Here is a 26,533-nt window from a genome sequence, read left to right as displayed (position 1 = left end):
ACTGGGAGTGACTGTGAATGACACAATCACCTGCTTTGACCTACGCACGCTCACTCACATGTTCACGCATACCCACACACACGCACTCTCACTTTAGGTGCTGCTGGGAAATAAAAGAGGGCTCAGGTGTGTTTGATGTCCCTTTGTGGAGGTGGCGGGGCATTCGCTCCCTGTTAAGAAGCCATCTTTGTCTTTCCGGCTCAAGGCATGCTAGTTAGGCAGCTCTTGGCACAGCAGCTGAAACTGTCTGGGTTAAGAGACGAAGAGTCACGTGACCTTTTCAGGAGTGTCACTGTCAACTCCTTCCCAACCCCAGGTATCATTCAAGAGAGTTTCCAGTTGGGTAACTTAGCCGTCCAGAAGGGGCTCGCCACGCTGGAATGCTCCCGTTGACTTGAATTTTGCTGTGCTGCTGGTCCCCCGTGGGAATCAAACCCTCTGCAGTCTAATCTCACCCATCTGTTATGTAGACTAAATCATGCTGGGATTCCAGGTGTGTGTGTGTGTGGGGGGGGGTTTGTTTGTGGGTTTTGTCTGTTTGTGTGTGTGTGTGTGCGCGTGTTTGTTCATGTGTCTGTATGTGCATGTTTTTTTATGTGTGTGTGTGTGTGTGTGTGTGTGTCTGTCTATCAGTGTGTTCCCACCTGTACCTGTCTCTTCTACTGATTTGAATTAGCAGTGTGGTTAACATACCCCAGGGTTGTACTGAGCATGGAACAGAGTGTGGAACAGCTGACACGCAAATGTCAGCTGCACCACCAGTGATGCTGCTGGAGTGTGTGTGTGTTTGTGTGTGTGTCCAGAGTGATTGGACACTTGATTGGTCACCATTTGTTCTTTGCGTAGTGTGGCTGATCCCATCCCAAAAGGACTTCCCTGACCCAGAGTCTCTGCTGTGCCTCTGCTATATTACTGGGAGCGTATTTATATAACGTCAGGGTTGGGGTCATTTCACAATTGAATTAACTAAATGCTCTACATGGGATTTCTTTTAAGTAATTTCTTAAAAGGTTGATACAACTGAAATATTCATAATATCAATACTTTTTACCTAGTTCTTTTAAGAATTGACATTTGACCCCTCAGCTTCTCAGTGCCTCGTCCACCTGTGCGCAGATCATCTCATCATTTCCCTACATCACTGTGTTCTAGTGTTGTTCTAGTGTTGTTCTAGAGTTGTTCTAGTTTTGTTCTAGTGTTGTTTGACATAATGCAGTATGGGAATATTCCAACCTAAATGTTTCCTTGAATTTCCTAACTAATTCCTCTGAATTAAAATGTTCTTCCACTGGAACACCCGCGTGGACACATTTGGTCCTTGCTTGCTCTCTTTCTCCCACACAAACACACACTTTCTATCACGCACACACACAATGTACTTGTCCCTTTATGCAAGCCAAGGAGTAAAGCCTCAACAGCTGCTTCCCGGTGTCACAGTTTGCCTGTAAGTAACTTCCATTTTCTTTATAAGGCCATATAACGAGTGTGCTGTGCATCGTGGGTAAAGAGACCAACAGAGAGTAACTGACAAACAGGTGTTAAGTGGGGGCTGTTGTCAGGGCAATTATCTGTTTCAATTTAGCTCGTTAACATAAACATCAGGCAGTTTGGGTTGCAATGTATATTCACAGCCTTTATGCATTGTAGTCTTTGTTCTATAGCCAATGGAGTGTGTTGGCAAGGGGCATTACTTAGCCCTATGCTGTATGGTTTATTTCCAGAGTTTATTCTCAACATGCACCATGTCCAGTTGGGGTATTACAGCACCGTGGAATGCTTCTGTAGTGAATTATTTTGGATGTTTATTGCTGCGTTGGTTCATTAGTAATCAGTTCAGCTTTTATCAAACTCTCAGTGGGCTTTCCCCAAATCTTTCAAATTAAAAGTCAAATATGTTTATTAATGACCTGGTTCTAGCGGAGCCCTGTCTGACAGAGAGATCTGGGTCAACAGAATGTCACACTGGCGAGAAGAATATAAACTAATAAATGAACACATTAGATCAAATGCCTGGAATATACCCTTAATAAACAGGACCTTAATAAATTGGTGTGATAGTGAAGGCTGGTGACCTGGTCTTATCTGTGAAGCTTAGAGTGATATGGTAGACGGGTATCCTCGCTAGCACATTCAGATGATTATCTGGGAACGCTCTGTGAACCCAATTAGCAAAAAGTATGATGGAGAGATAGCTCCATTTCATTAGCATACATGCTAGATTGTGTGCGCGCGTGTGTGCGCATGCGCTCATCTTGTGACTAGGGTGGCAGTTGGCTTTGCAATTGAGAGAAAGGTTTGAGCTGGTGACCAAAAGGTTCTGGGGTCACATCCATGGGTAGACAGACTTAAACACCTCTTTTGTTTCTCTCCTTGAGCAATGTCATTAACTCTAATTGTTCCTGGTGCCCAATGTTGCTGCTCCCAGCATCCCTCCAGTTTGAAGGGGTGTGGTTAAATGTGGATGTCAGAATTCAGTCGGACCTCATGTGAAAGTGACAATATAAATGAATGAAAAGTGACTAGCCTGGAGGTTTGAAGAATATGGCCCGGGAACAGGCTTGGTCCACTATGATTGGGTGGATTACTCTGACAGTTCGATAGAGATTAAGGATCGTAATAAAATCCATGAATTTCACTGGCCTTTTTTTTAGGAAATGTATGTATTTTCTGTATCTCATTAAAAAAGTGTTTTTTGCCATACTGAATTATTTTTGCAGACACTTAGCAAACTGATTTCTTTGGATCGTTAACAACTTCATGAATGGTTAAAGGACTATAGAATGACCTTTATGATAATACTTTTTTGGCTTTCCCTGAGAATGTGCGTGTAATAACCCCTGAAGTTCTCAAACCCAACATTCTCTGCATTTACATTTGAGAGCCCTATTAAAATGCACCAATCATGTCGCGTTTCTAATGATTCAACATTTTTACGGTTTTCCTCTTCTAATGAAGTTGTAAGTCTGTGGAGGACTTGTCAGCACATCTTTCTCTGTTGTTTGAATCTTTGTTATTTCTGCTTGGTAATAGAAACAAGCCAACCATGGCCTGGCAGTCAAAGATCTAAACGTACCAGAGCATCCAAACCCCTTTGGCATTTGTCATTGTTTAATAACGCAAGCTTGAGAGAGCATTGAAACTAGATGGAAATGTCTTCTGTGTGTGTGTGTGTGTGTGTGTGCGTGTGTGTGCATGTGCACACACTCTTGTATTCTTTTTCTTCTTATTAGTCATTCCCAGACCAACGCAAGTAGGCATAATTTATTGCATAAGTAGACAGTTATTGTGATGGAGGGGCTGTTGCTGGAAGAACATTGTTTGAGGTGTTTTATTGAATTTGGTTGATGGTGTATTAAACAACCAATGGAACAGTAAAGTATGTCTTTCCCTCCATAATGTGACTGATGTTTGTTTAAATGACTATCTTAAAGCCCGTATCAGTCTATTAAATATGGCTTGTTATTCTCCCTCCAACTCTCTCCTGCATCTTTATTTCCCTCTTCTCCTTTTCCTCCTGTTCCTCCTCATTCGCTCATTCCCTCTTGCATTCTCCTACTCCCGGTCTGTTCCTCTCCCGGTCTGTTCCTCTCCCGGTCTGTTCCTCTCCCGGTCTGTTCCTCTCCCGGTCTGTGGCTCTCCCGGTCTGTGGCTCTCCCGGTCTGTGGCTCTCCCGGTCTGTGGCTCTCCCGGTCTGTGGCTCTCCCGGTCTGTGGCTCTCCCGGTCTGTTGCTCTCCCGGTCTGTTCCTCTCCCTTTCTCTCTCGCTCTACTTGTAGTTCACTGATTTAGTTCTGAGAGCATTTTAATAATTTTTTCCTGGCCTTGTGGTGGGATCATATCCGAGTAAAATATGAGAGAGAGATGGTGAGTGTGAGAGAGACAGACATTTGAGAGTGTGTGAGAGAGACAGACATAGTGTCAGACGAATCATCTACAAATGGAGTAATAATTCCAGACCATTGGCAATCTACATAACAGATCATCCCAACAAATGCATCCCAAGAGCTGACCGAAAGATGCTCTTAAGTCTCAAAGAACCCCAGTGTAACATCAAGGTATCTACAGGCCTCTCTTGCCACAATCAGTTTCAAAGTGCATGAGTCAACTGTCAGCAAGACACTGAACAAATCTAGCCAGCATAGGAAGTCTGCAAGGAGGAAGCCACTACTCCTAAAAAATTATATCAACATGCGACAGATGTTTGCCGGACAGCACCTGGGTAAAGACAAAACAGCTGGGAAAAAAGTGCTTCGGACTGATGAGTCAAAGGTGACATTGTTTGGCCACAGTGCCAGACGCCATGTTCGTTGAAAACAAAACACACCATTGGAACAGAAGAACCCCATACCAGCCACGCAGCATGGAGCCGGTGGCATCATGGTTTGGGGCTGCATTGCTCCCTCAGGGCCTGGCGAACTTTACGTCATTGAGTCAACCATGAATTCCATATTGTATCAGTAAATTATTTAAGAGAATATGAGGCCACCTGTGAAAATGATGAAGCTTGCAACAGGACAGTGATCCACAACACACAAGCAAAGCTACAACAGAATCTCTCAAAAAAAAAAGAAATGGAAGATTTATGGAATGGCTGAGTCAAATCTCAATCCTATCCTATCTGTGCATCCAAGTAAGCCCTCAAACTTGACACAGAGTTGACAAAAAAGTATCCCTGTCGATGTAAGAGGCTGATTGACAGAAGAAACAGCTCATGAATGGGTGTACTTAGATAACATTGTTTAGGGTTAGGGTTTCTGCTCAGCCGGTTGTTGTTGTTTGTGCTCAGCTGGTTGCCGTTTTGTCACCGCATATTTGCGGGCCTACATGATCTGACTGAAATGTGTTTCTCCAATGTGGTCACACATTGACAAAAGATTAGGGTGTTCAGCTTTGTTTATACCGAACTGTTTGGGCAGTGTTTGCATTACCGGTGTTGTCTCGGGAGCCTGGTCTATGGCATTAAATCAGTGCCAAAATGTTGTGCTTGCACAGAATGGCTTGTGCCAAGAAAGATTATACATTGCCTGGCGGGTGGAGAACTCGACCTGAAAGCCGAGATCCATTGCTGCATGCGCATAAACTACATTGAGCACCCATGGCCTGTGTCGAACCCAGAAATCACACTTCAGATCTGACAACTCTCACACTGAGCAAGCTGAAATTCATTGTTACGTACAGTAAATTTGTCAGACAGCATATATATTTCTCTCAGCAGAAGTGTTCATCAAAGGTTTCTGTGCTCAAGTCCATAGGACCAGTCTTTTTGGTCTTTTACGCTGCTGTGACAGTGTAAATCATTTGTAGGCTTCCTTCGTAGAGCCGTGGTTACTGAGCTTCTGAGTCGTCGAATGGTTATAATGAAGATAAATCACTTTGCAGACCTACATGTGGTCAGTGAACATTGGAACACTTTGTTGGGGGCAGTGCCATCGTGTTCCTTCGGGTCAGATAAAGTGTTTTGAAACAATGAGTCAGTCAAATTTTAGTAACTGAGTCTTAGTTTAGGTAGGCCTTTCCCGAGATGGTTGCTTGATTTGAGGTGTGTTCATTATCATTAGTTTTTTGTATAACTGTTGGTACGACTGATCCAAATGTTTTACTAGTATGAGTTATGGATACAAACAGTGGATATTTCTGCTCTATAGTGGCACTGTAGCATCCTACATGTCAAAAGGTCATTTCATATAGTAGATTTGGGTGAATGTAAATGTATTTACCCTATATGTCTTTGTGTTTTCTGTCAGGGTTTATACGTGGAGGTGAAGCTCATTCACTCAGTTGCTCATCACTTATCAGAGACATTTGTCAAGCTAAAAATGAAGGCCTAGACTAAATCGACATTTTGCAATTCAAAAAAAGCTATTGACATGTTCATATATAATTAGAAATATTACTGTAGCAGCCTAAAAGCCGAAGCAGGTTTATCTACGCAGTAACCCCATAAATATGGGCTTACGGATCACAATGTATTGATTTAATATTATTACAGTACGTGTTGGTTAGGCTGTTGGGACCTTGGGGAGAACATAGAGAATTGAAGAAATAATATCTGTGGGTGCTTGAGTCATGGAGAATCTTTGTAATACAGTGCATTTCCCAACATATCTAATTATTCCTGTCTGTTCAGAAATAAATGAAAACAGAGCATTTACCGATGATCCTTGTTTTGTCACACGTGGGCTCATGAATTCTGGGCAATACACACAGGAATGATCAAACATGCTTGAGTTGAAACCGTCAGTAAAACACAGGCAGCAGCTAGCATTTTCCAAGATAACATTTTGGCGAAAAAAAATAGGCTCACATTTGGTCAGAGTCAGTGCCTCTAATGCTTGTGCCCTGTAATTTCCTCCTTGAATACAATCTGACTCCACTCGTTTCAGTGACCTCATGGGTTTATTGATCTCTGAACGGAAATGTGTCTGAGGAAAGCCTTCCATATGCAGGCAAGGGTCCATTTGAGTACAGAATTGTACTTAATTCAGAGGTTTCGTAGTTGTATGTGTGCGTTGTATGTGCATGCAAGTTGACCGTCTCCGCTTATCATGGTGGCCTCTCTCCACAATAATGGTACAAGTCTGGACGTACTCAAGGCTTTTTTGTATAAATATTAAGTCAGTCTGTGCGTTCAGGGGTTCTGCCTCTGTGTACTCTCTATTTAGAGCATGGGAACATTGACATTTACTCAGGTTTTCTGCTTGATTCTTTCCAGCAGGTCAGATATACATATTGTATGTTTAACCATGATATCCTGGTGCTCAATGGGGGTGCTCAATGGGGTCGGTTTAGGTGTGTGAACAGAGCCCCAGAAATTGCTGGCTTTGGTGTCTCTACTTTAGGTTCATCTTTCAGAAGATGTGGGCTTTGCTACGTAAGGTTTGAGGATCACTTTCCGTTAGGTGTTGTGTTACTTAACAGCTCTTTTCTAGATTATGATATTTAGGGGTAAAGTGTGTTTTTCTTTTTTTCTGTCTCTCCTTAATATCTCCCTTTCTCTCTCGTTCTCTCTCGCTCTCTGGCCTCCGTCTACCCTCTGTCCTTCCCTCACTCCTCCTTCAATTCAATTAAAATAACTTTATTGGCGTGGGACACATTTGTTAAAATTGTAAAATAGTTCACTGTAGTGGAGTATTATATTTGGGAGGACGTTGGATAGTCTTACCCCAAACCCTTTTGACCTCTGAGACCTGTGTCAAAAGGGTTTGGGTTCAGATTGACTACATCACATTAAGGCCATGTCCGTCACGCCCTCACCCTCTGATTACTAGTAATGGTCAGGAAAGGTCAAATATAGAGCGCTCACATTTGTCCTGTAATGCACATGAACGCGTGTTGGTGTAGAATGGGAATGTGGTTTTTCTCTCTGCATGTTCCCCTCTCTCTGAGAGGCTCACGGTACCTGAGGGTCACGGCTAGCTACCCTGGGACAATCAGGGTTAACTCCCTTGTTCAAGGGCTTGTCGGGTAGAGGATTCGTACCAAGATTATTTTGGTTAGTGACCCAGCACGCCTACGTATTCTTACTGATATTGTTTTATTTGTGTCTAATCATACAGATGATATTCTGCCACAATGAAATGCGTTCCCCCAAACGCGCCAGTGCCCTGGACTGATGGAAAGTCAGCCCTCTGCCTGGACGCTCTTCTCTCAACACTGCCGTGAAAATGTCAAAAACCAAAAACAACGAAACATCCATTCTGATTTCATTTGATTCGCGTGTGCTGGAGTGTAAACTCAGGGTGCCTCAGCATTCATCCAGGTAGACGTGCAGCAGTAATATTTCTCAGTGGACAGGGGCAATGGATGAGAGCACACTCTACCATTAGCCAGGCATTAGGCGTATCATATATATATATGTGTATTTATATATACAATACCAGCCAAAAGTTTGGACACACTTACCCCTTTACCTGAATAAATATATATATATATATATATATGCTTGCTCACAGCAGCAGAAAATTGAGTAAAGGTTTGGAGTAGGGGAGCGGAGAGAGGAGACCCGGCTTAGCTCAGGGAGCAAGGGTTTTAGTAATGTGATTATCGGCTGCTACTTGGAGCCGGTCTGGGGTGTTAAGAACGTAATGTCCTATGTATCAGTCGTCTGAGAGTGGCAATGCTGATTTTGGATCAGTTTGCCTTTTTAGATTACAATGAGTGATATTGCGTGGACCTGATCCGAGTTCAGCGCTCCTAATCACTCGACACAGGACACTCCCAGGTTTCCCCTTCTGCCTCAGAGAGCGATAAATTGCCAGATAATAGGTTGTCTGGAGGGGCTCTGGCACAGTTCACCTCCATGGCTAATGACTAAGGTGACTCCTGAAACCAAGCACTCTTACCTTGGACTCAGATACCATTCAGGCAGCCAGGGAGATGGATGTTGGGCTTGAATATTGTATGATTTGCCAGGGAGTGGTGTTGGGGGTTGGGTGTTGGTGTTGGGTGTTGGTTTTCTTCCACAGGTCAGTCGCTACAGGGAGGTAGGATGGAGAATGGAGGGGTGATGTTTGTACGGGGAGGAAGGTCTTTTTTGACCTATAAAGACAGGCTGAGGTTGTCCTAAGATGGGCACTATACAAATGGCTAATCCCAATACAATGCCCAACGTATCTATTGCAACAGCAAGAAGAAAGAAATGTTTTGGGACTCAAGTCAAGCACTCAAGTGAGTTTACATTTCAAATCAAACTATTGCTATGAGGTTGAAGTATTGATTGTCGGCTCGCTGTGTTCTTTCCAGAGAGCAGCAACGCGTAGTCATCAGTGTTGAGTAGCTAATATACAGTATTACTGGAAGGAACAGTGGAGATCCCAGTATGTGGCCCTGTGTTACACCGTGTGTTTTCTTTCTAGGCCCGCCTCTATCTCTCAGACTTGGGTTCTCCCTATAAGGTAAATTCTGAAGTGCTTCACCACTGTTTCATTTAATCCCATACACTTCAGTTAGGCCGACAGTATGGGCTAGGGTCCTTGGTGTTGAAAGGCTTTCTGAAGGTCAAGATAACCCTGCCAGTGAAGTGTCCTTTCTCACTCTTAAACCGGTTGTTATCAAAGAGATGACTAAGGCCTGTGTCAGTAGAACAGGCTGCTCTAAACTCTGACTAATATGCAGACAGATGACTAAGGCCAGTCTCAGTAGAATAGGCTGCTCTGAATATTCATGCCGGAGATTTTTCTGGATGACATACTCTTCAGCAGGTCAGGGGTCAGAATGGCGACTTGCCTGTAATTCCCTACAGCAGGCTTACTGGTCTTTCTGCAGTGAGGGAGCACTTCAACCACCTTCATTTCTCTGGGGAATTGTCCATACTATAGGAGCAATATGAACACCTGCTTTGTCCTTCAAGAATCTGTCTGGAATCTGATCCAGGCCAGTTAACACAGTGGCATATAGTAGGGGAAACCGTTCCTCTGATACAGACACCATCCCAAAGTTGTGATGTACAGCATTTCTACACTGATGATTTAGCATAGCCAGTTCCTCCAGGGAACCTGAGTGGTAGTTGGTCAGCAACGCATCAGCTGATTGATTGCCATGGGGATTGCATTAATAATAATAATCAAGGTTTAAGTTATTGTTGGTTATATCGTATACACGATCACGTGATGGCAATGAGTTACACCAGAGGGGCAGAAGTTGTGCATAAGTTCTCTAATAAATGCTTGAACTAATATGTGGTGTTTTCTGTCTGAAAATGTGCTTGAATGGAGATCAATATCACTCAGAGCCGGTTGGTAGTTTGGAAACTAGTGGTGCTGCCAGGGTTGTGAATGTTTTCTTTTTCTTTCTGTAACTAGTCATTTTATCTAACCTGATTTCTACTGTAAATATCCACTGAAGAGTACTACGGATGTTCCCCAACCTCTATCTAGTCCATTTAGCACAACCGTTTTATTCTTCCTTCTTCCATTAGTTACGTCTGTTACTGATACATGCTGTGTTCAAATTGGATTGAAGGTCTCTATTTGTTCATGCAATTCTATCTTAAATAATCAAATCGGGGACTGATATTGATCTTGAATAAGTCTTGTCTGTACTCTGACACTGTGTTCCAGTCTGGTTCACTGTGATCGACAGTCAGTGTTGTTAGTGATTCAATCATCTGTCTAGCTCACAGTAATCGACAGTCAGTGTTGTTAGTGATTCAATCATCTGTCTAGCTCACAGTAATCAACAGTCAGTGTTGTTAGCGATTCAGTCATCTGTCTAGCTCACTGTAATCAAGAGTCAATGTTGTTAGTGATTCAGTCATCTGTCTAGCTCACAGTAATCAAGAGTCAATGTTGTTAGTGATTCAGTTATCTCTCTAGCTCACGGTAATCAACAGTCAATGTTGTTAGTGATTCAATCATCTGTCTGGCTCACGGTAATCAACAGTCAATGTTGTTAGTGATTCAATCATCTGTTTGGCTCACAGTAATCAAGAGTCAGTGTTGTTAGTGATTCAATCATCTGTCTGGCTCACAGAAATCAACAGTCAGTGCTGCTACAGATCTATCCAGATGATTCACGCTACAGTAAATTAGGAAGATTGACATTGCAGACAAACAACCCCATTACCTGAGTTTGAAGGGATATTGCTTGTCGTGCATGGAATTTGAACTCTGTCTTTGGTAATGTCCTATATAAACAGACGATTGTCATTAACTAGCCAAACTCAAATAGATTTCACAAACCACCAGAAATTTCATTTTGAAACTGTTGTGCTGTAGGCACCCAAGTCCACCAGCTTTGATGCAGACAAATAAAATACTATCACTGAAAGTAAAACAAAAACTCTCCCCTTACTGAGCTGTATCTCTTCAATATGGTTTGAACACAAACATAGAAACCTGTTTGGAGCAGCAATGATGTCCTCTATAGCTCAATCGGTGCAGCATGCTGCTTGCAATATATAAGGATTCTAGGTTTGATTCTTGCTATAGGCCATCAATACACTTAATGTGTGAAGTCACGGCGGGCTTACCTTGGTTTCACTATTTCTTTTAATTGGATAGAACACATTTCCTCAAAGTTTTTAGTTCCTTCCTAAGTTGCTACAAAGAATGGGGGATTCTGTTTTAATGTAGTAACGTAATGTAATTCTGTTTTGGAAGAACTGTGCTCTATTCATAATATTGAGTCAATTAAGCTTTTATGCTTAAATGCTGTTTTGAAAAAAAGCGATGTTTTGGTGTGCCTTCCTACAGACTATGGTTTGTTAGGCGAATATCTTTTGGTACATCTGGGGATTGAGACTGCCGCACATCTCTCTTCATTCAGAGTTTCGAATAAGCTTTTTCCCTCACAAAACCGCAACTCAAAGAAAATCAAGGAGCTCATTGTGGATTACAGGAACTCTAAAGGCTGCAGCCTTGCCCCAGTCATCATCAGTGGTACTGAGGTGGAGCGTTTTTCCAGCTTCAAATTCCTGGGTGTCCACATCTCTGAGGACCTCTCCTAGACCCTCAACATACCCCCACCCCACCACTCAGGGACCTTGGTGCACTACTCCCTTGTACTACTCTGAAACTGCCTTGCTATACCTGGGAATGGAAGTTTTCAGTTGTTACATGTACATGTCTACCTCAGGAACCTCACTGCTGCTCTTCCTGCATTTCAGCTGCACATACACCTTGTACATTCATTTTGCCTCTTTGCGCATTAAGAATTGCCACTGTGCCTGCATGTTTTACAGTTGTTACACACGCATGTCTACCTCGGGACCTCATTGCTGCTGTCTCTGCATCCCGGGTGCACATGCTACCTTAAAACATCACTCCCTCGTTTGCACATCATGAATGCCATTTTCAAATTGCCATTTGTGCCCGAACAACTATTATCCCCCTTGTAACAAACAGTACACCTCATACTTGTAAAATGCCTGCCCTTCTCTATTTGCCTTATTGCATATTTAGTATTGCTCGTCTACACAGTCCACTGGTAATATACATTTACTTAAAACTTGTGCATTTTCTGCCCTCCTCTATTTGCACTTCTGGTTAGATGCTAACTGCATTTTGTTTTACTGTACTTGTACTGTTCAATGACACAGCTGAATCTAATTTAGAAACCCATCATTCAGCATAGCCGGTCTTATTACAGCTTCCAAAGCAAGTCTGTAGTCTGGTTGCAATAACAACAATTTACATAGGAAAAGGTTATGTTTGTTTCTCAAAGACTGATATGGATCACCACAAGCGCAACATACATTCCCAGATTCTGATGGGATTTTCTGATTTCGCTGCTCTTTTTACTTAGCCAGTTACTGTTGCACTGAAGGCATTATTCTTATGAGCACCTGTATAAGCCCCTCCCCAGAAATTAATTTGATTGGGTTGAAGTGTTTTGAGTCGTTACTGAAAAAAGCATTTTCCCACCCCTTTGCAACAAAAATCCTATAGGAATTCCCCAGGCCTAACGATAAGCCAGGCCTGGTTTAAGAGGCAGCTTTACTGGCAATGTATACATTTTTTGCTATTATATTTTTATGATGTCACATTATCATAACAAATAATGTTACAAAAATATCACGTGTCTGCTATACATTATTCTATGTCAGGTTCCTTCGTTTGTGGCAAGTTATTTTGGAAACAATAACGTTTGTATTAAGACCAAGAACCGTTTGTTTTCACCAATGAATGCATCTAGCTGCAACAAGTTCTTCTGCCGTTCTGCGTAACTCCTCTGAGGGAAATAAATACCTAAATAAATAGCTGATTCTAAACAAACAGCCTAACCCATCAGTACAAGAAGCAGGATCTAAATCCCATTTCTCTTATCTCTCTTCAGAGTGTTCCTGAGGGCCATAAATCAGTATGCAGCTGTACTGAACAAGAAGTTCCTGGATCAAACCAACTTTGAACTTCAGGTGAGATGCTGAACCTTTTAATATTTGAAAGACATAAGTGTTTAGTGTGTTTATTGGTCGTAGAGGAATCTGTGGGCCAGATTTATACCCAGGCTGCCCATTACAGAAGTGGAATCAGTGGCCAATTTGTGATTGGTCCAGAAGTGTATTCATATTTATTTACAGACATTGTTTTTGTTCTAAACTAGGTTCTAAGTTACGTACTGTTTGCCTCCCATCTACCGCTCTGTTGTTTGGGCCTGATGATTAGAGCTTGGGTTTAAGATTTCATTACATTTTATAACATAATGTGGGTCACATTGGGTCACTTTGGGCCGTTGAAATGAATGCACCAAATGTGGCCCGTGGTATCGTGTTGGTCACATCCAACATGGCCAACGCCAAAGGCCGCTACAATGCAAGGCAACTCAATTTAATCTATTGAAGAGAAAAAATAAATATATAGTGTTTTACTGATCTGCAGGTAAAGAACATTTTGGTTAGAGCACTGTGCAAATTACCGGAAGGTTGCTCGTTCAAAACCCATCTCCAACAAACTGATACATATGTTGCTGTATCCTTGAGCAATGCGCCTTACCCTAATTGCTTGTCAGTCGCACTGAATTAGCGTGTTCCACTGAATTAGCGTATTCTTTAAATGACTAAAATGTAAATGTAGAACACACTTTTGAGACATTCTAGGCTTGTTAATGCAAAGTAAGACACTGCAAAGTGACTCCACGTCTGTCAAATTGTGTCAGAGAACTAAAGGCCACTGACAGGGGTGGGGAAAGGCGGGGCTAGAGAATAATGTAGTGGGTTGACATTTCCAGGTAGCCAATCTGAGCCACAGACAGCTGTGTCCTGGATAGCGTTCTGTTCCCTTTTTAGCCTGTCTGGACCTGGTCAAAAGCAGTGCACTAAATAGAGATTAGGGCGCCATTTGAGTCTCACAGTGTTATTAGAATTCTCATAACCAAGTGCTTGGACTCTACAGCGCTAAGAGCAGATTAGCATAAAAACACTTGACTGGGACACTCACGTGGATTCATAATGGAGAGTAATTTCAAATGCCATTTTGTGAATATTTTAAAAATGCTCTTCTGAGCATGGCCTTGCTGATTCTTTTCCTTTTTGCTTTTGCTGTGGAAGAATTTTAGTGCTGGAAACTGTGACAGTGGTCTCACCAGCTTTCTAAGGCCTTCAAGCCATGAACTGATTACAATAAATAAGAAATCTGTCATTTGAGTTATTTTCATTATCTAAATTAACGACAAAAAATGTACCTAAGTTTTGTGTGTTGTGATGTGTGTTGTGTTGTGAGTGGGCGTGTGTTGTGAGTGGGCGTGTGTTGTGAGTGGGCGTGTGTTGTGAGTGGGTGTGTGTTGTGAGTGGGCGTGTGTTGTGAGTGGGCGTGTTGTGAGTGGGCGTGTGTTGTGAGTGGGCGTGTTGTGAGTGGGCGTGTGTTGTGAGTGGGCGTGTGTTGTGAGTGGGCGTGTGTGTTTTGAGTGCACGTGTGTTGTGAGTGGGCGTGTGTGTTCGGAATGTGTAGGTTGTGAGTGCGCGTGTGTTGTGAGTGGGCGTGTGTTGTCTTTGGGAGGGGGGGGTGGATTGAGTGTAAGTGCGCCTTGTGCACTTTTGTTCGTGGTGTGTGTGTGTCTGTGGGGGTTTTGTTTGCATGTGTGCGGTTGTGTGTGTGAGTTTGGGATGGGGCGGGGTTATTCTGAAGCCTGTGGGTATGTACATTGGGAATTGAGTGTCTGAAGGGAGAGCCTACTATAGTTTATGGATAAGATGGTGAGGATGAGAGTGTTATGGCTATGAAACACTGCGTCTATATTGCTATGTCATCCTCCTACAAAACACTGTATCTCAGTCACCATCTCCCTTCCTTAAAATATGGATCTCTGTCTCTCTCCATCTCTCTCTCTCTCTCTCTCTCTTTTCGTGCTAAATATTGGTTTACGGTACTATGTTTAGTATTCCGGGGGGATGAATTTGTGTGGATGGTAGCGTTGGAGTGCAACATACATTTCAACAGGTTCCTCCAGTAGTCATGTGGATTCCAAGACTTTAACCGTTCCCTGTTATCCAGACAGAAATTGCCTGATCACTCATTGAAGTATTAGCCTAATGTTATGTCAACGTTTCAGAATACTAATCTCACGGTCCCTCGTCTCAGACGCATTGTTGCCAACGCTAGCTAATAGGATTGGAGTCATTTCAGACATTTTCTAATATAACATCTCAGCTAGCCTCAGCTCAGCTTGCCTAATTCTTGTCAACGGTTATAGCTGTCCTGCTGGCTAACCCAGTTATGATTATACACCAGGGGTTCCCAACCTCTTTCATTTCTAGTACCACTGACAGAATGTTGCTCTGCTTGGAGTAACCCTATATCTGGGCGCAGCAAAAACACATTCTCGTCAGAAAAGAAGTTTATAATCTCTGTGGACTCTATTTACCATGTGGGATTTCAATGTGTCCCTCGCTAAGTTCCCATAGAAAAGGCTCATCGTTGCCTCCCTGGTCAGAAAAAAATTATTTAAATATATTTGAGTTCAGCTACCAATTAACAAACATTTATAAAATGTGTTTTTACATAATCTGCATATACATATAATATAGAGTATGGTACTGCTAATATAGATAGATAGATAGATAGATAGATAGATAGATAGATAGATAGATAGATATACAGCTACGGAAAAAATTAAGAGAGCACTGCCCATTTTTCTTTCCTTTCCAAAAAAGTCGAAAAGGAAGGTTTTGAGTGAGGAACAGAAGGGTTAAAATTAAGAGACCACTGCAGATTGAACGCTTCTGGTCCTCACTCAGAACTTTCCTTTTCAACTTATTTTGGAAAGGAGAATTTGTCAAACAATGCTGGATATCTTACTCCCCTCTCACTCCTTTTCTTTCCTCTCCCCGGCTCCTCCTCTTTCTCCAATCCCCTCCCTCTTCTCAGCTGTGGAACAACTACTTCCACCTGGCCGTGGCGTATCTTACCCAGGAGTCCTTGCAGCTTGAGAACTTCTCCAGCGACAAACGAGCCAAGATCTTCCAGAAGTGAGTACATCACTACACTCGCCCACACGCACGCACACACACACACACACAAACATACACACACACACACACACACTCACCCACGCACACTCACACACTCAGTCCCCCGAGCGCTGTCATTGTGATAGTGTCTCCCCCTAAAACACTTTAATAATGAACGACAGAGGTGCCTCTGTGGAAGACTGCGTCATGTCCTATAGCCTTACTGGAGGCTGTGTGAGGGGAAACCGGGCTGCTCGTTATTCTCGGAACACTCACTATAGATGGGCGGGGCAGCGAGGTCATTTTTGCGTTGTTCCCTGGTGCTCACAGTACCGACGCACAGCAGGGGGCCTTTTCATTCGGTTACAAGCGCTCCCTAATCACAGTGTTATGACCCTAATTGGACGCCGGTTGTTTTGTCTACATTCTTTTGATTGATTGACCTTAAACTGTGTGTCTGTTTTAAGGGCTAAATTTTTTTTCCCTCTAAAGTTAAATATGACTTGAAGTCTCTGACCTAATCACTCTTAGGAAGGTACGAAGTAAGGAGGCGCTTTGGCTCTGAAAGTGCTGGAAAGGAAATGGCTCAGAAACTCTTCTTTCTTCTGACGGTTTCAGAGACAATGTCCTTTTATTTTTTCCTAATCCTACGCTAGTTATTTAGGTGTGGGTGAGGTTACAGTTTCATATCTCATTTAGTGACTGTGGGTGGATTGGACTCAAGTACTGAACCCTGTTCCTATGTAACTCATTTACGTCATATGAGAAATCTTGCAAAATCCACTCTTAATGAAATGTCTTCAAAAACTGAAAGACAGAATGGTTTCTTCTCTAAATATTAACTGCATTGGGCCTACAAAGAGATATAACTCAGCAGAAAGAGTTTATAGTCCAGCCAATACAAGTTTGCTTTGTAGCCAATTATGTCAAGTGTTTCTGGGCAGAAAACAGGAATGCGCTCTCTCTTTCTCTCTCTCTCTCTCTCTGTCTCTCTCTCTCTCTATCTCTCTATTTCTTGCTCAGTCTCCTCTTGTTCTCTATCTCTTTATCTGTATCTTGCTCCCTCTCCTCTCTTTAATTAATACCTCATTAAAGTAAAACAAAATGTATCCATCAATTCAGTTCAATTCAAAGATGCTTTGTTGGCATGGGAAAGTAAGTAACAAAAACAACAACATTAATAAACATGCAAAAAGATATCAAGGACAAAAGCAATATTAACCTTATACCCACCGAGTTCAAAGAAATAAGCAATATTTCAAATATTATGTTTCTTGCAGTTATATATATATTTTTTCTTTGTACAGTTTTATAGTGTATACATTGTTTTGTTACAATTTGCAAATAGTGTAATGTACAAATGTTGCAGGCAGATTTAGACTACATTAACATTGGTGTTAAGACCAATGTTGGTCAGAGTGATCAGGAATTCTGCCACTGTGTACTCTCAGCTTAAGACGAAATGACTTGGCTCAGTTATTTTGTTGAACATTTCCAGTCACAGTGCTGTTTATTTTGTTGTTGTTTATTTGTTCTGTGGAGTCTTACTGGGTCTTTTTGTGACCTGCATTCTTACACTCTCCACTCTAGAATTAATCCCCTCAAATGTTACTATTTTTGTATGGTTTTCAAATTGAATTTTAGTCATTAGAGAGTGTATTACTGTTCAATGGTCTTCCAGGCAATAGTGTCTAGATTTGTGATCATGACGTCTGGAAATGTTTTGGGATTTTTGTTTTGCTGCGATTCACTGTCAGAGCCCTTGTCTGAAAAATTCTCACAAGATCTAGATGCAGTAACTCTCAGTTGTGTGGTGTTGTGTAGTCATTTTGGCACGTGTCATTAGCAGTAACTCTCAGTTGTGTGGTGTTGTGTAGTCGTTTTGGCATGTGTCATAAGAAGTAACTCTCAGTTGTGTTGTGTAGTCGTTTTGGCATGTGTCATTAGCAGTAACTCTCAGTTGTGTTGTGTTGTGTAGTCATTTTGGCATGTGTCATTAGCAGTAACTCTCAGTTGTGTTGTGTTGTGTAGTCGTTTTGGCATGGGTCATTAGAAGTAACTCTCAGTTATGTTGTGTTGTGTAGTCATTTTGGCATGTGTCATTAGAAGTAACTCTCAGTTGTGTGATGTTGTGTAGTCGTTTTGGCATGTGTCATTAGCAGTAACTCTCAGTTGTGTGGTGTTGTGTAGTCGTTTTGGCATGTGTCATTAGCAGTGACTCTCAGTTGTGTGGTGTTGTGTAGTCGTTTTGGCATGTGTCATTAGCAGTAACTCTCAGTTGTGTGATGTTGTGTATTCGTTTTGGCATGTGTCATTAGCAGTAACTCCGTTATCTGGTGTGGTGCAGTATCTTAGGAATGTGTCATTAGCGGTAACTATTCGTTATGTGGTGTTGTGTAGTAGTCAGAATGGTTTCCTTTATCTGGAGTATTTGCATTGTAACCACTCAGTCTGTTCTGTAGCCAAGTATGTCAAGTGTTTCTATGCAAAAAATAATAACCAGGCACACAGTCTTTCTTTCTCTATTTTTCTGCCTCTATCTTTCTCTTTCTGTCAATCCCTCTGTCCTTCTTCCTCTTGCTCCCTCCTTTCAAATCTCCTGATATCTGGCTCTGCCTGCCTCTTCAAGACCCCTTGTGATCCAGTGTTTAGGCATATATAATCAAATAATGTTATTAATAATGTTATTAATAATGTTACTAATAATGTTATTAATTAAGTTATTAATATTGGCCTGGCACTATTTCCTGTATCATCTGTGGGTTCAAATCCCTGTTACTGATATTAAAGTCTTCACACATCATGGTGAATCCATATTAAAACTTTATTGTAACAAGGGCACATACTCCACATACTGTTGTTTGTACTTATCTCAAGTAAGACAAAAAGACAAGTTTGTTCAATCTCTGTCTCTCCCCGTTTCCCTGGCTAGCTAACTGATTGACTATCTGAGTGGCTATAAGACCATTGCCTCTTAATATTGGAGATTAACACTCTGTATATCTAGATGTGTCTGTCTGGATGTGTCTGTCTGTGTGTCTGGATGTTTGTCTGGATGTCTGTCTGTCTATATGTCTGTCTTGTGTATGTCTAGATGTGTCTGTCTATCGGTATGTCTGGATGTGTCGGTTTGTCTCGATGTATGTCTGGATGTGTTTTTCTGTCTGTCTACATGTATCTGTCGGAAACTATATTAGCTCAAAGAGGACCCAGCAGAGATGAGTATTTCTCACAGACTGAAGAGGAGGCTGACATGGATTTGTTCATGGCTACACATTTTGGGCATTTTTAACATACTGGCCCATCTGGCATTTGCCGAAAGTGCCTGTCCAGTCCTGATTGGTCCTGTGAAACAGGTTGGCCCAGAGAGAAGGTGGCATCAGCACAACTGACGGAGGCTCCATGTGAGCTCTTAGTTGTTGTAGTAATGGTTGGGCTACTGTGTATAATAGTCCACAGAGAAACATTCAGCGGACGGACGCTCCCTTGCACTCAGATTAGTTCCAGAACCATAGCTGTGCCCTTCAAATGGACAACTAAGGACCCTGAGAAAGAATGTATTAACCTTTAACCAGCTCACAGATGAGTGTGTGTGTGTTTTATCTTTTGTCAAGTTTTGTCCTATCAGAGATTACGCATCTCTTGAGATATTGGCAAAACAATCAATATCTTCTCTGAATTCGGACCAGCTTCTGTTGTCCTGGAAAATGTCAGGGTGTGCTGGACGCCTGGCTGAAGGGCCCGGGAGGGCAGTGGACAATTTACCGAGCCGCCCTCCTTCCCTTCAGAGTAGTGTTGTCTTTGTGGGGCTGTTGTGTGAGGTAGGGGTCTTTGGTGTGGGCCTGTCAGAGGTTTGGGTCCATGTATTCAGTAGGGTGGGACACATTGAGGTTTGGGTCCATGTATTCAGTAGGGTGGGACACATTGAGGTTTGGGTCCATGTATTCAGTAGGGAGGGACACATTGAGGTTTGGGTCCATGTATTCAGTTAGGGAGGGACACATGTTGAGGTTTGGGTCCATGTATTCAGTAGGGTGGGACACATTGAGGTTTGGGTCCATGTATTCAGTTAGGGAGGGACACATGTTGTGGTTTGGGTCCATGTATTCAGTAGGGTGGGACACATTGAGGTTTGGGTCCATGTATTCAGTAGGGAGGGACACATTGAGGTTTGGGTCCATGTATTCAGTTAGGGAGGGACACATGTTGAGGTTTGGGTCCATGTATTCAGTAGGGTGGGACACATTGAGGTTTGGGTCCATGTATTCAGTAGGGGAGGGACACATTGAAGTTTGGGTCCATGTATTCAGTAGGGAGGGACACATTGAGGTTTGGGTCCATGTATTCAGTTAGGGAGGGACACATGTTGAGGTTTGGGTCCATGTATTCAGTAGGGTGGGACACATTGAGGTTTGGGTCCATGTATTCAGTAGGGTGGGACACATTGAGGTTTGGGTCCATGTATTCAGTAGGGGAGGGACACATTGAGGTTTGGGTCCATGTATTCAGTAGGGAGGGACACATTGAGGTTTGGGTCCATGTATTCAATAGGGAGGGACACATTGAGGTTTGGGTCCATGTATTCAATAGGGTCGGACATATTGAGGTTTGTGGAATGAGGACATCTCATTAACAAATCTCTCAGTTCATTTCTGAGGTGGTTTATTGGCATGGGTAAGTCAGTTAAAAAATGAATAAAAACAAAATCAGCACAAATATGAGAGTAAAAGAAAAGACACGAACAAATTCGATCAGGCATTAACAGTAACCTCAAGTAGACAATTACAACATTTAAAATATTAAATTGTTTGCCCTATACATATCTTTAATGCATATTTTAATGCCTAGCCTTGCAAAATGTCAGTAAATTTCCCTAAATTATCTGCTTAATCTCCCACAAATGGTTCTTGGAATTATGAGTATATGCAGGAATTAATTCAGATCTGGTTGTGAATGAAGTGAAGTGTTTTTTTTTTGTGTGTGTTTTTTTTCCCCCATCTCAGCCAGAAACCTTGTTTCCTATTTATTCACAGAGAATATGAGACTGACTAATGACCACGCAAGCCTATGAATTTAGAATCTCTCAGATGCTATGTTTTCACAGGCCGACCAATTTTGATGTTTTCTTCATTAATGGCTGTTTTACCAATCAGATTACCTCTGAAACATCTGTGATCTAATAAGATTAGTGTGATTAGTCAAATTGCTTACCGATTTATGGGAAAATATCAGAATGACACTGTCTGTATTAACACAGCTGATATCCCCTCCCCTCTCTTCTCTCTCCATCTCTCTCCTTCCACCTTTCTCTCTCCTCACTCTCTCCTCACAATCTTTTCTTTTACTGTATCACTGTTTTCTGGTCTACTCTCCCTCCCCTCCCTCCCCTCCCTCCCTCTTTCTGTCGATCTCTCCCCCCCTCTCTCTCTCTGTGTGAATGTCTTCCTCTGGTTGTGACAGGTGGTGTAGGTGTAGGCCACCCCAGTTTAGGCACTTCCTGTCCTTGCTTTGTGGAGATAATGACCCGGACCATAGAAAACTTACCGCAGAATCCTAACAACCTAGATAGTTGACCGCTGGGTGTGTGTGTGTGTGTATACGCTTCTCAACCCATGAAGCCAGAATGTGAGAGGTTCTCCTGTCCTCCTCTCATGTGTAAAGCGTTGTTTTATACTGAACCCCAGGCATTCTAATCCCTCAAAACACTCACCCAGTTTTGGGGGATTAAAATGCAGTATTACCCTTGGCAGAAATGTATTTTTTTTTTATATCCCCACCATTGTTTCTACACAATTATGGCATTGTTCTTGGTAAAACACTTAAATATAGGTTTTAAATGTTGCCTTTAGTTTCCAGTGACTGCCAAGGGATCAGCTTATGGGATCCTTTTGGATGAAGGGAATCCAGCGCTGTATGTTCTGAATGCAAGATGCTTGGTGTTTTTACACCAATTTATTGTTACTATACGGTAGATTGTGATTCTAGGACTTCTTACTTGAGTTCTTATGAAGACACACAGGTGTCTACAAACATTCTCTACAGTAAATGAGGGTGGCTTATTGTCTCTCTGTGTCTGCACAGTTAATATGGTTAATATAACCTTACAGGGACTATTCCGGCCCCCTGAACATGCAGGTTAAAGTATTGTAGTGTACTGTAAATATGTGTTTGTTTGTTCCAGGACATGTGGGGACACCACATATGTGAATATGCTTTTAATATCTAGATAACTGTATTTGTGTGTGTTCCAGGTATCAGGACATGAGAAGACAGATTGGCTTTGAGATCCGAGACATGTGGTATAATCTGGGTATGAAACCTCTCTGTAATCCCCATCTGCATTACACAAACTACTTCACACGACCGTATAATGGAAAGGTTCTGTGGTGTACTGTGCCTTCCATGTGGAACAATCCTCCACTTCATGTTATCACTACCTCAAAAACTTTGTGGCATTAGTCTCCTTTAATTGGTGTTTAAATTCCAACCAAATATTTTTTTTTCAGATTGGTTCTTTGCCAACCATTATTCACAGACTTGAACATGTCATTCATACTCTAATCATTCATGTTAGAGTATGAATGACATTGTGTGTTTTGTTTCTCTAATTCAACTGACATATGAATGATAACCACCAAGCATCTTTTCCCTGTACACTAAACTTCACAGATCCTTCATATTTTCTGCAGTACCTCTTAGAAGGTCGTTGATGATATGTTGAAGTGGGATGTTTCCCGTGTTGTTTCTGTATCTGAAGCCAACCGGGTTTGAGTGATTACCCGGCTTACAGTGACACATGAAGCCAATTAACACCATATTTGGTGTTAATTGGCTTCATGTTGGTGATGTTGTGTTAAAATGGGATAATCACTAGGGAGACAGAGGACTGGTGTTAGTTAGCCTGTACGGACCTCATCTGCTCCTTCAAATAGAGTCAGGGAGTCTCTCTGTCTATCTCTTCGTCTCTCTCAATCCCGCCCCTCTTTAAATCCAACCCCGCCTTTCCTCGCCTCCAGCACTTCCTGATTAGAACTCTTATCATAATGTTACATTGATTCTTTCACTAGTGTTTTCATTATCCATTCCTGTATTTTGGACCCAGGGCCCTCCTTGTTAAAATCACCTGTTTCAATGCTGAGGAACCCAAAACAGGGGCGTGGCTATGCGGCCGTCAGGTTAAATCCTGTGTACTTATATCTGGGCAGATAGCTCTATGTCTGGACCCCCAGGGAGATCTTATCTGTGGCACCGGAACCGTTTCACACACTGTTACTGCAGCACCTTGTTTAAGACTATTAGGTTACATGTTCAGTCCGTACGTCATCCAAGTATTTTCTGTACGAAGATCAAGTCATCCGTGCTCAATAAGGGATTTTAGATTCATGTGTTCATTTCCAGTTTTTATGGTTTCCTAATCTTCTACTGGACATTCATCAGGTTATCACTCATGTACCCCCGTCAGGCATAGCATGTTACTCAGCAACAGTTGTTATTGCCGTCGTTTTCTTCATCTACTCAAACATTTCCCTGTCACGTCCCCCTCATCCCTCTGTGTGTTACTTTACTCCTGTCTGTGTATTCCCGTATCATTTCCTGTCCCTCTCTCTGCCCAGGGCCCCACAAGATCAAGTTCATCCCAGAGATGGTGGGTCCCATCCTGGAAATGACACTGGTACCTGAGATGGAACTGAGGAAAGCCACCATCCCCATCTTCTTCGACATGATGCAGTGCGAGTTCCACTTCACGTGCAGCTTCCAGCGGGTCTGTGTCTATCAGTGAGCCGATAAATCAGTCCGGTCGGTTTCGGTCCCGGTCGGTCTCAGTCCCAGTCAGTGACTCGGTCCCAGTCAGTGACTCGGTCCCAGTCAGTGACTCGGTCCCAGTCAGTGACTCGGTCCCAGTCAGTGACTCGGTCCCAGTCAGTGACTCTGTCAGTCTGTAATTTATTTCCAAATGCCCTTACCCTGAAGAGCAACCACAAGCGTATCAAGAAGGCTTTTATTTTAAATATGTTGTTTAGTGTTCTGGTATAACACAGACCTACGATTACATTATCTGTGGACTGTTTCTGGTATAACCAGGTTCTGGTATAACCAGGCCAGACTCAGCATCGGTATTGGCTTTCTTTGCTTTAGATTTTCCCTCCACTCCCATTGCTGATCCCAAATCAGCAGTCCTACAATGAACCACTTTAGGAATGCTTTCTAAGTGGTCGGCGGTCTGACAGTCAAGTAAACCCGTGAATTACATTCAGACTGTTTTGTAAAGCTGTTCAGGTGGGAGTCGAGGAAACCCATGAATTACAGTCAGACTGTTTTGTAAAGCTGTTCAGGTGGGAGTCGAGGAAACCCATGAATTACAGTCAGACTGTTTTGTAAAGCTGTTCAGGTGGGAATCGAGGAAACCCCTGAATTACAGTCAGTCTGTTTTGTAAAGCTGTTCAGGTGGGAGTCGAGGAAACCCATGAATTACAGTCAGACTGTTTTGTAAAGCTGTTCAGGTGGGAGTCGAGGAAACCCATGAATTACAGTCAGACTGTTTTGTAAAGGTATTCAGGTGGGAGTCGAGGAAACCCATGAATTACAGTCAGACTGTTTTGTAAAGGTATTCAGGTGGGAGTCGAGGAAACCCATGAATTACAGTCAGACTGTTTTGTAAAGGTATTCAGGTGGGAGTCGAGGAAACCCATGAATTACAGTCAGACTGTTTTGTAAAGCTGTTCAGGTGGGAGTCGAGGAAACCCATGAATTACAGTCAGACTGTTTTGTAAAGGTATTCAGGTGGGAGTCGAGGAAACCTCTGAATTACAGTTGGATGGTTCAGTCAGTCGAGACCTGACTCAGTTATCCCCTCATAAGAAAACCATGTTTTCCATTTGCCTTCATCCCAAATGGAAGGCTGTCACCAGCCAGTAGAGCCCATTCCTTCAGTAGTGGATCGACCCCTTTTTATATAATTTTTACAGGCTTTCTAGTTCACTGTGTGAAATTCAGGGAGTGAGATGCCATTTTCTCCAGGGCAGGTAGCGTTCCTGCCTCGTTCCTCGCCTGGCTAAGATTCTAGCAGCAAATCAAGTAGACTTTGTAAATTGGGTTGTTTTAATGCAATGCAGCTTATTTTTATTCTGCTGCCATAGAAATACTGCAGAAATCATTCCACAGCAATGCAAAAACAGCAGATATTAAGGCAAATACATCTCTGGTGGGGGTTTTGATAGAAGACCGATCTGGACGGGCATGCGCACACAGACACACACAGACACACACACAGATGTTCAGGCAAATACAGAAAAATACATACATACAGGCAAATACAGAAACATGCACAGAAAAATACATACATACAGGCAAATACAGAAACATACACAGGCAAATACATACATACAGGCAAATACAGAAACATACACAGAAAAATACATACATACAGGCAAATACAGACACACACACAGGCAAATACATACATACAGGCAAATACAGAAACATACACAGAAAAATACATACATACAGGCAAATACAGACACACACAAAGACACGCATAGACAAATAAAGGCACATGCACAAATACAAACCCATGGACAGAGAAATACCGACACACACACACACATACAAACCCATGGACAGAGAAATACATACACACGCACAGACATATACATACACACGCACAAAAACACGCACAGACAAATACATACACACACGCCTGACGTGCAACTGTAGTAAATTAGAAAAGGGACAGGAAACTGAGCAAGAGGAGGAGCACTCTGCATGGCGTCTGACAAAAAGAAGGGATGAGATGAGGACCAGAAGACAGAGAATAGAGAACTTTCATATTAGCGGATGTCGCTACCGCCTTCTACCGTGCCCTCCCGCGCTGCTCAGCTGGAAAAGAGAAAGGAAAAAAAAGAAGGGAAAAGAAAGTAAAATTTCAGAGGATGTGCTGTCTGCCATGTCTCTGCTCATCTGGCATCCTGCTCAGCCGTAGCCAATCACAGGCAGATAAAGAGAAGTTAGTGAGAGTCATCGATGTGATGATGAACTGATTAATATATGAGCTCACAGTTGGCCGGCCTGAAAGGGAACCGAATAACCAACCGGCAGAGAGGGGAGAGATTGAGGGGTGGACAGGACGGGGGGGGGGGAGGGGGAGAGGAAACAAGGCGAGTCGGGTGGCAGGAAGAGGGGGAACGTGAGCTGAAGAAAGGAATACAGACAGAGGGCAGATAAGAGAGTGTGAGAGTGTGAAAGAGCTAAAGATGGAGAGTGTGTGAAAGAGCTAGAGCTGGAAGAATGAGGAGAGAGAGGAAAGGGGGAAACGAGTTGAAAGCGATCTGTGCTGATTACCAGTGGCTGCTGGGTCTAATTGCAGTTTGAGAACGAGATCATCACCAAGCTGGATCACGAGGTTGAGGGCGGAAGAGGGGATGAACAGTACAAAGTCCTCTTCCAGAAGATGTGAGTATCTGTCTGTGTAGTCACTGTCTCTTCTCTGTCTGTCTGTCTGTGTAGTCACTGTCTCTTCCCTGTCTGTCTGTGTAGTCACTGTCTCTTCCCTGTCTGTCTGTGTAGTCACTGTCTCTTCCTTGTCTGTCTGTCTGTCTGTGTAGTCACTGTCTCTTCCCTGTCTGTCTGTCTGTCTGTGTAGTCACTGTCTCTT

The 26,533-nt window shown here is 42.6% G+C and overlaps 1 protein-coding gene across 10 annotated transcripts in view; it reads left to right on the top strand.

Moving 5' to 3' along the window:
- Nucleotides 1-26,533, top strand: part of dock1 (dedicator of cytokinesis 1) — a 263,696-nt gene that overhangs the window by 179,225 nt on the left and 57,938 nt on the right. For all 10 annotated transcript variants that reach the window (XM_034292884.1, XM_034292883.1, XM_034292881.1 and 7 more), the window contains 5 exons: nt 12,774-12,852; nt 15,800-15,900; nt 22,134-22,192; nt 23,496-23,644; nt 26,246-26,331. In XM_034292884.1, the coding sequence (XP_034148775.1) occupies nt 12,774-12,852; nt 15,800-15,900; nt 22,134-22,192; nt 23,496-23,644; nt 26,246-26,331 (474 nt within the window). The remainder of the gene's footprint in view (nt 1-12,773; nt 12,853-15,799; nt 15,901-22,133; nt 22,193-23,495; nt 23,645-26,245; nt 26,332-26,533) is intronic.

Source organism: Esox lucius, chromosome 6, assembly GCF_011004845.1.
Source record: "Esox lucius isolate fEsoLuc1 chromosome 6, fEsoLuc1.pri, whole genome shotgun sequence".
Lineage (NCBI taxonomy): Eukaryota > Metazoa > Chordata > Actinopteri > Esociformes > Esocidae > Esox > Esox lucius.
The sequence above is the reverse complement of the archived record's forward strand: the minus strand, read 5'-3'. Positions and strand labels throughout refer to the sequence as shown.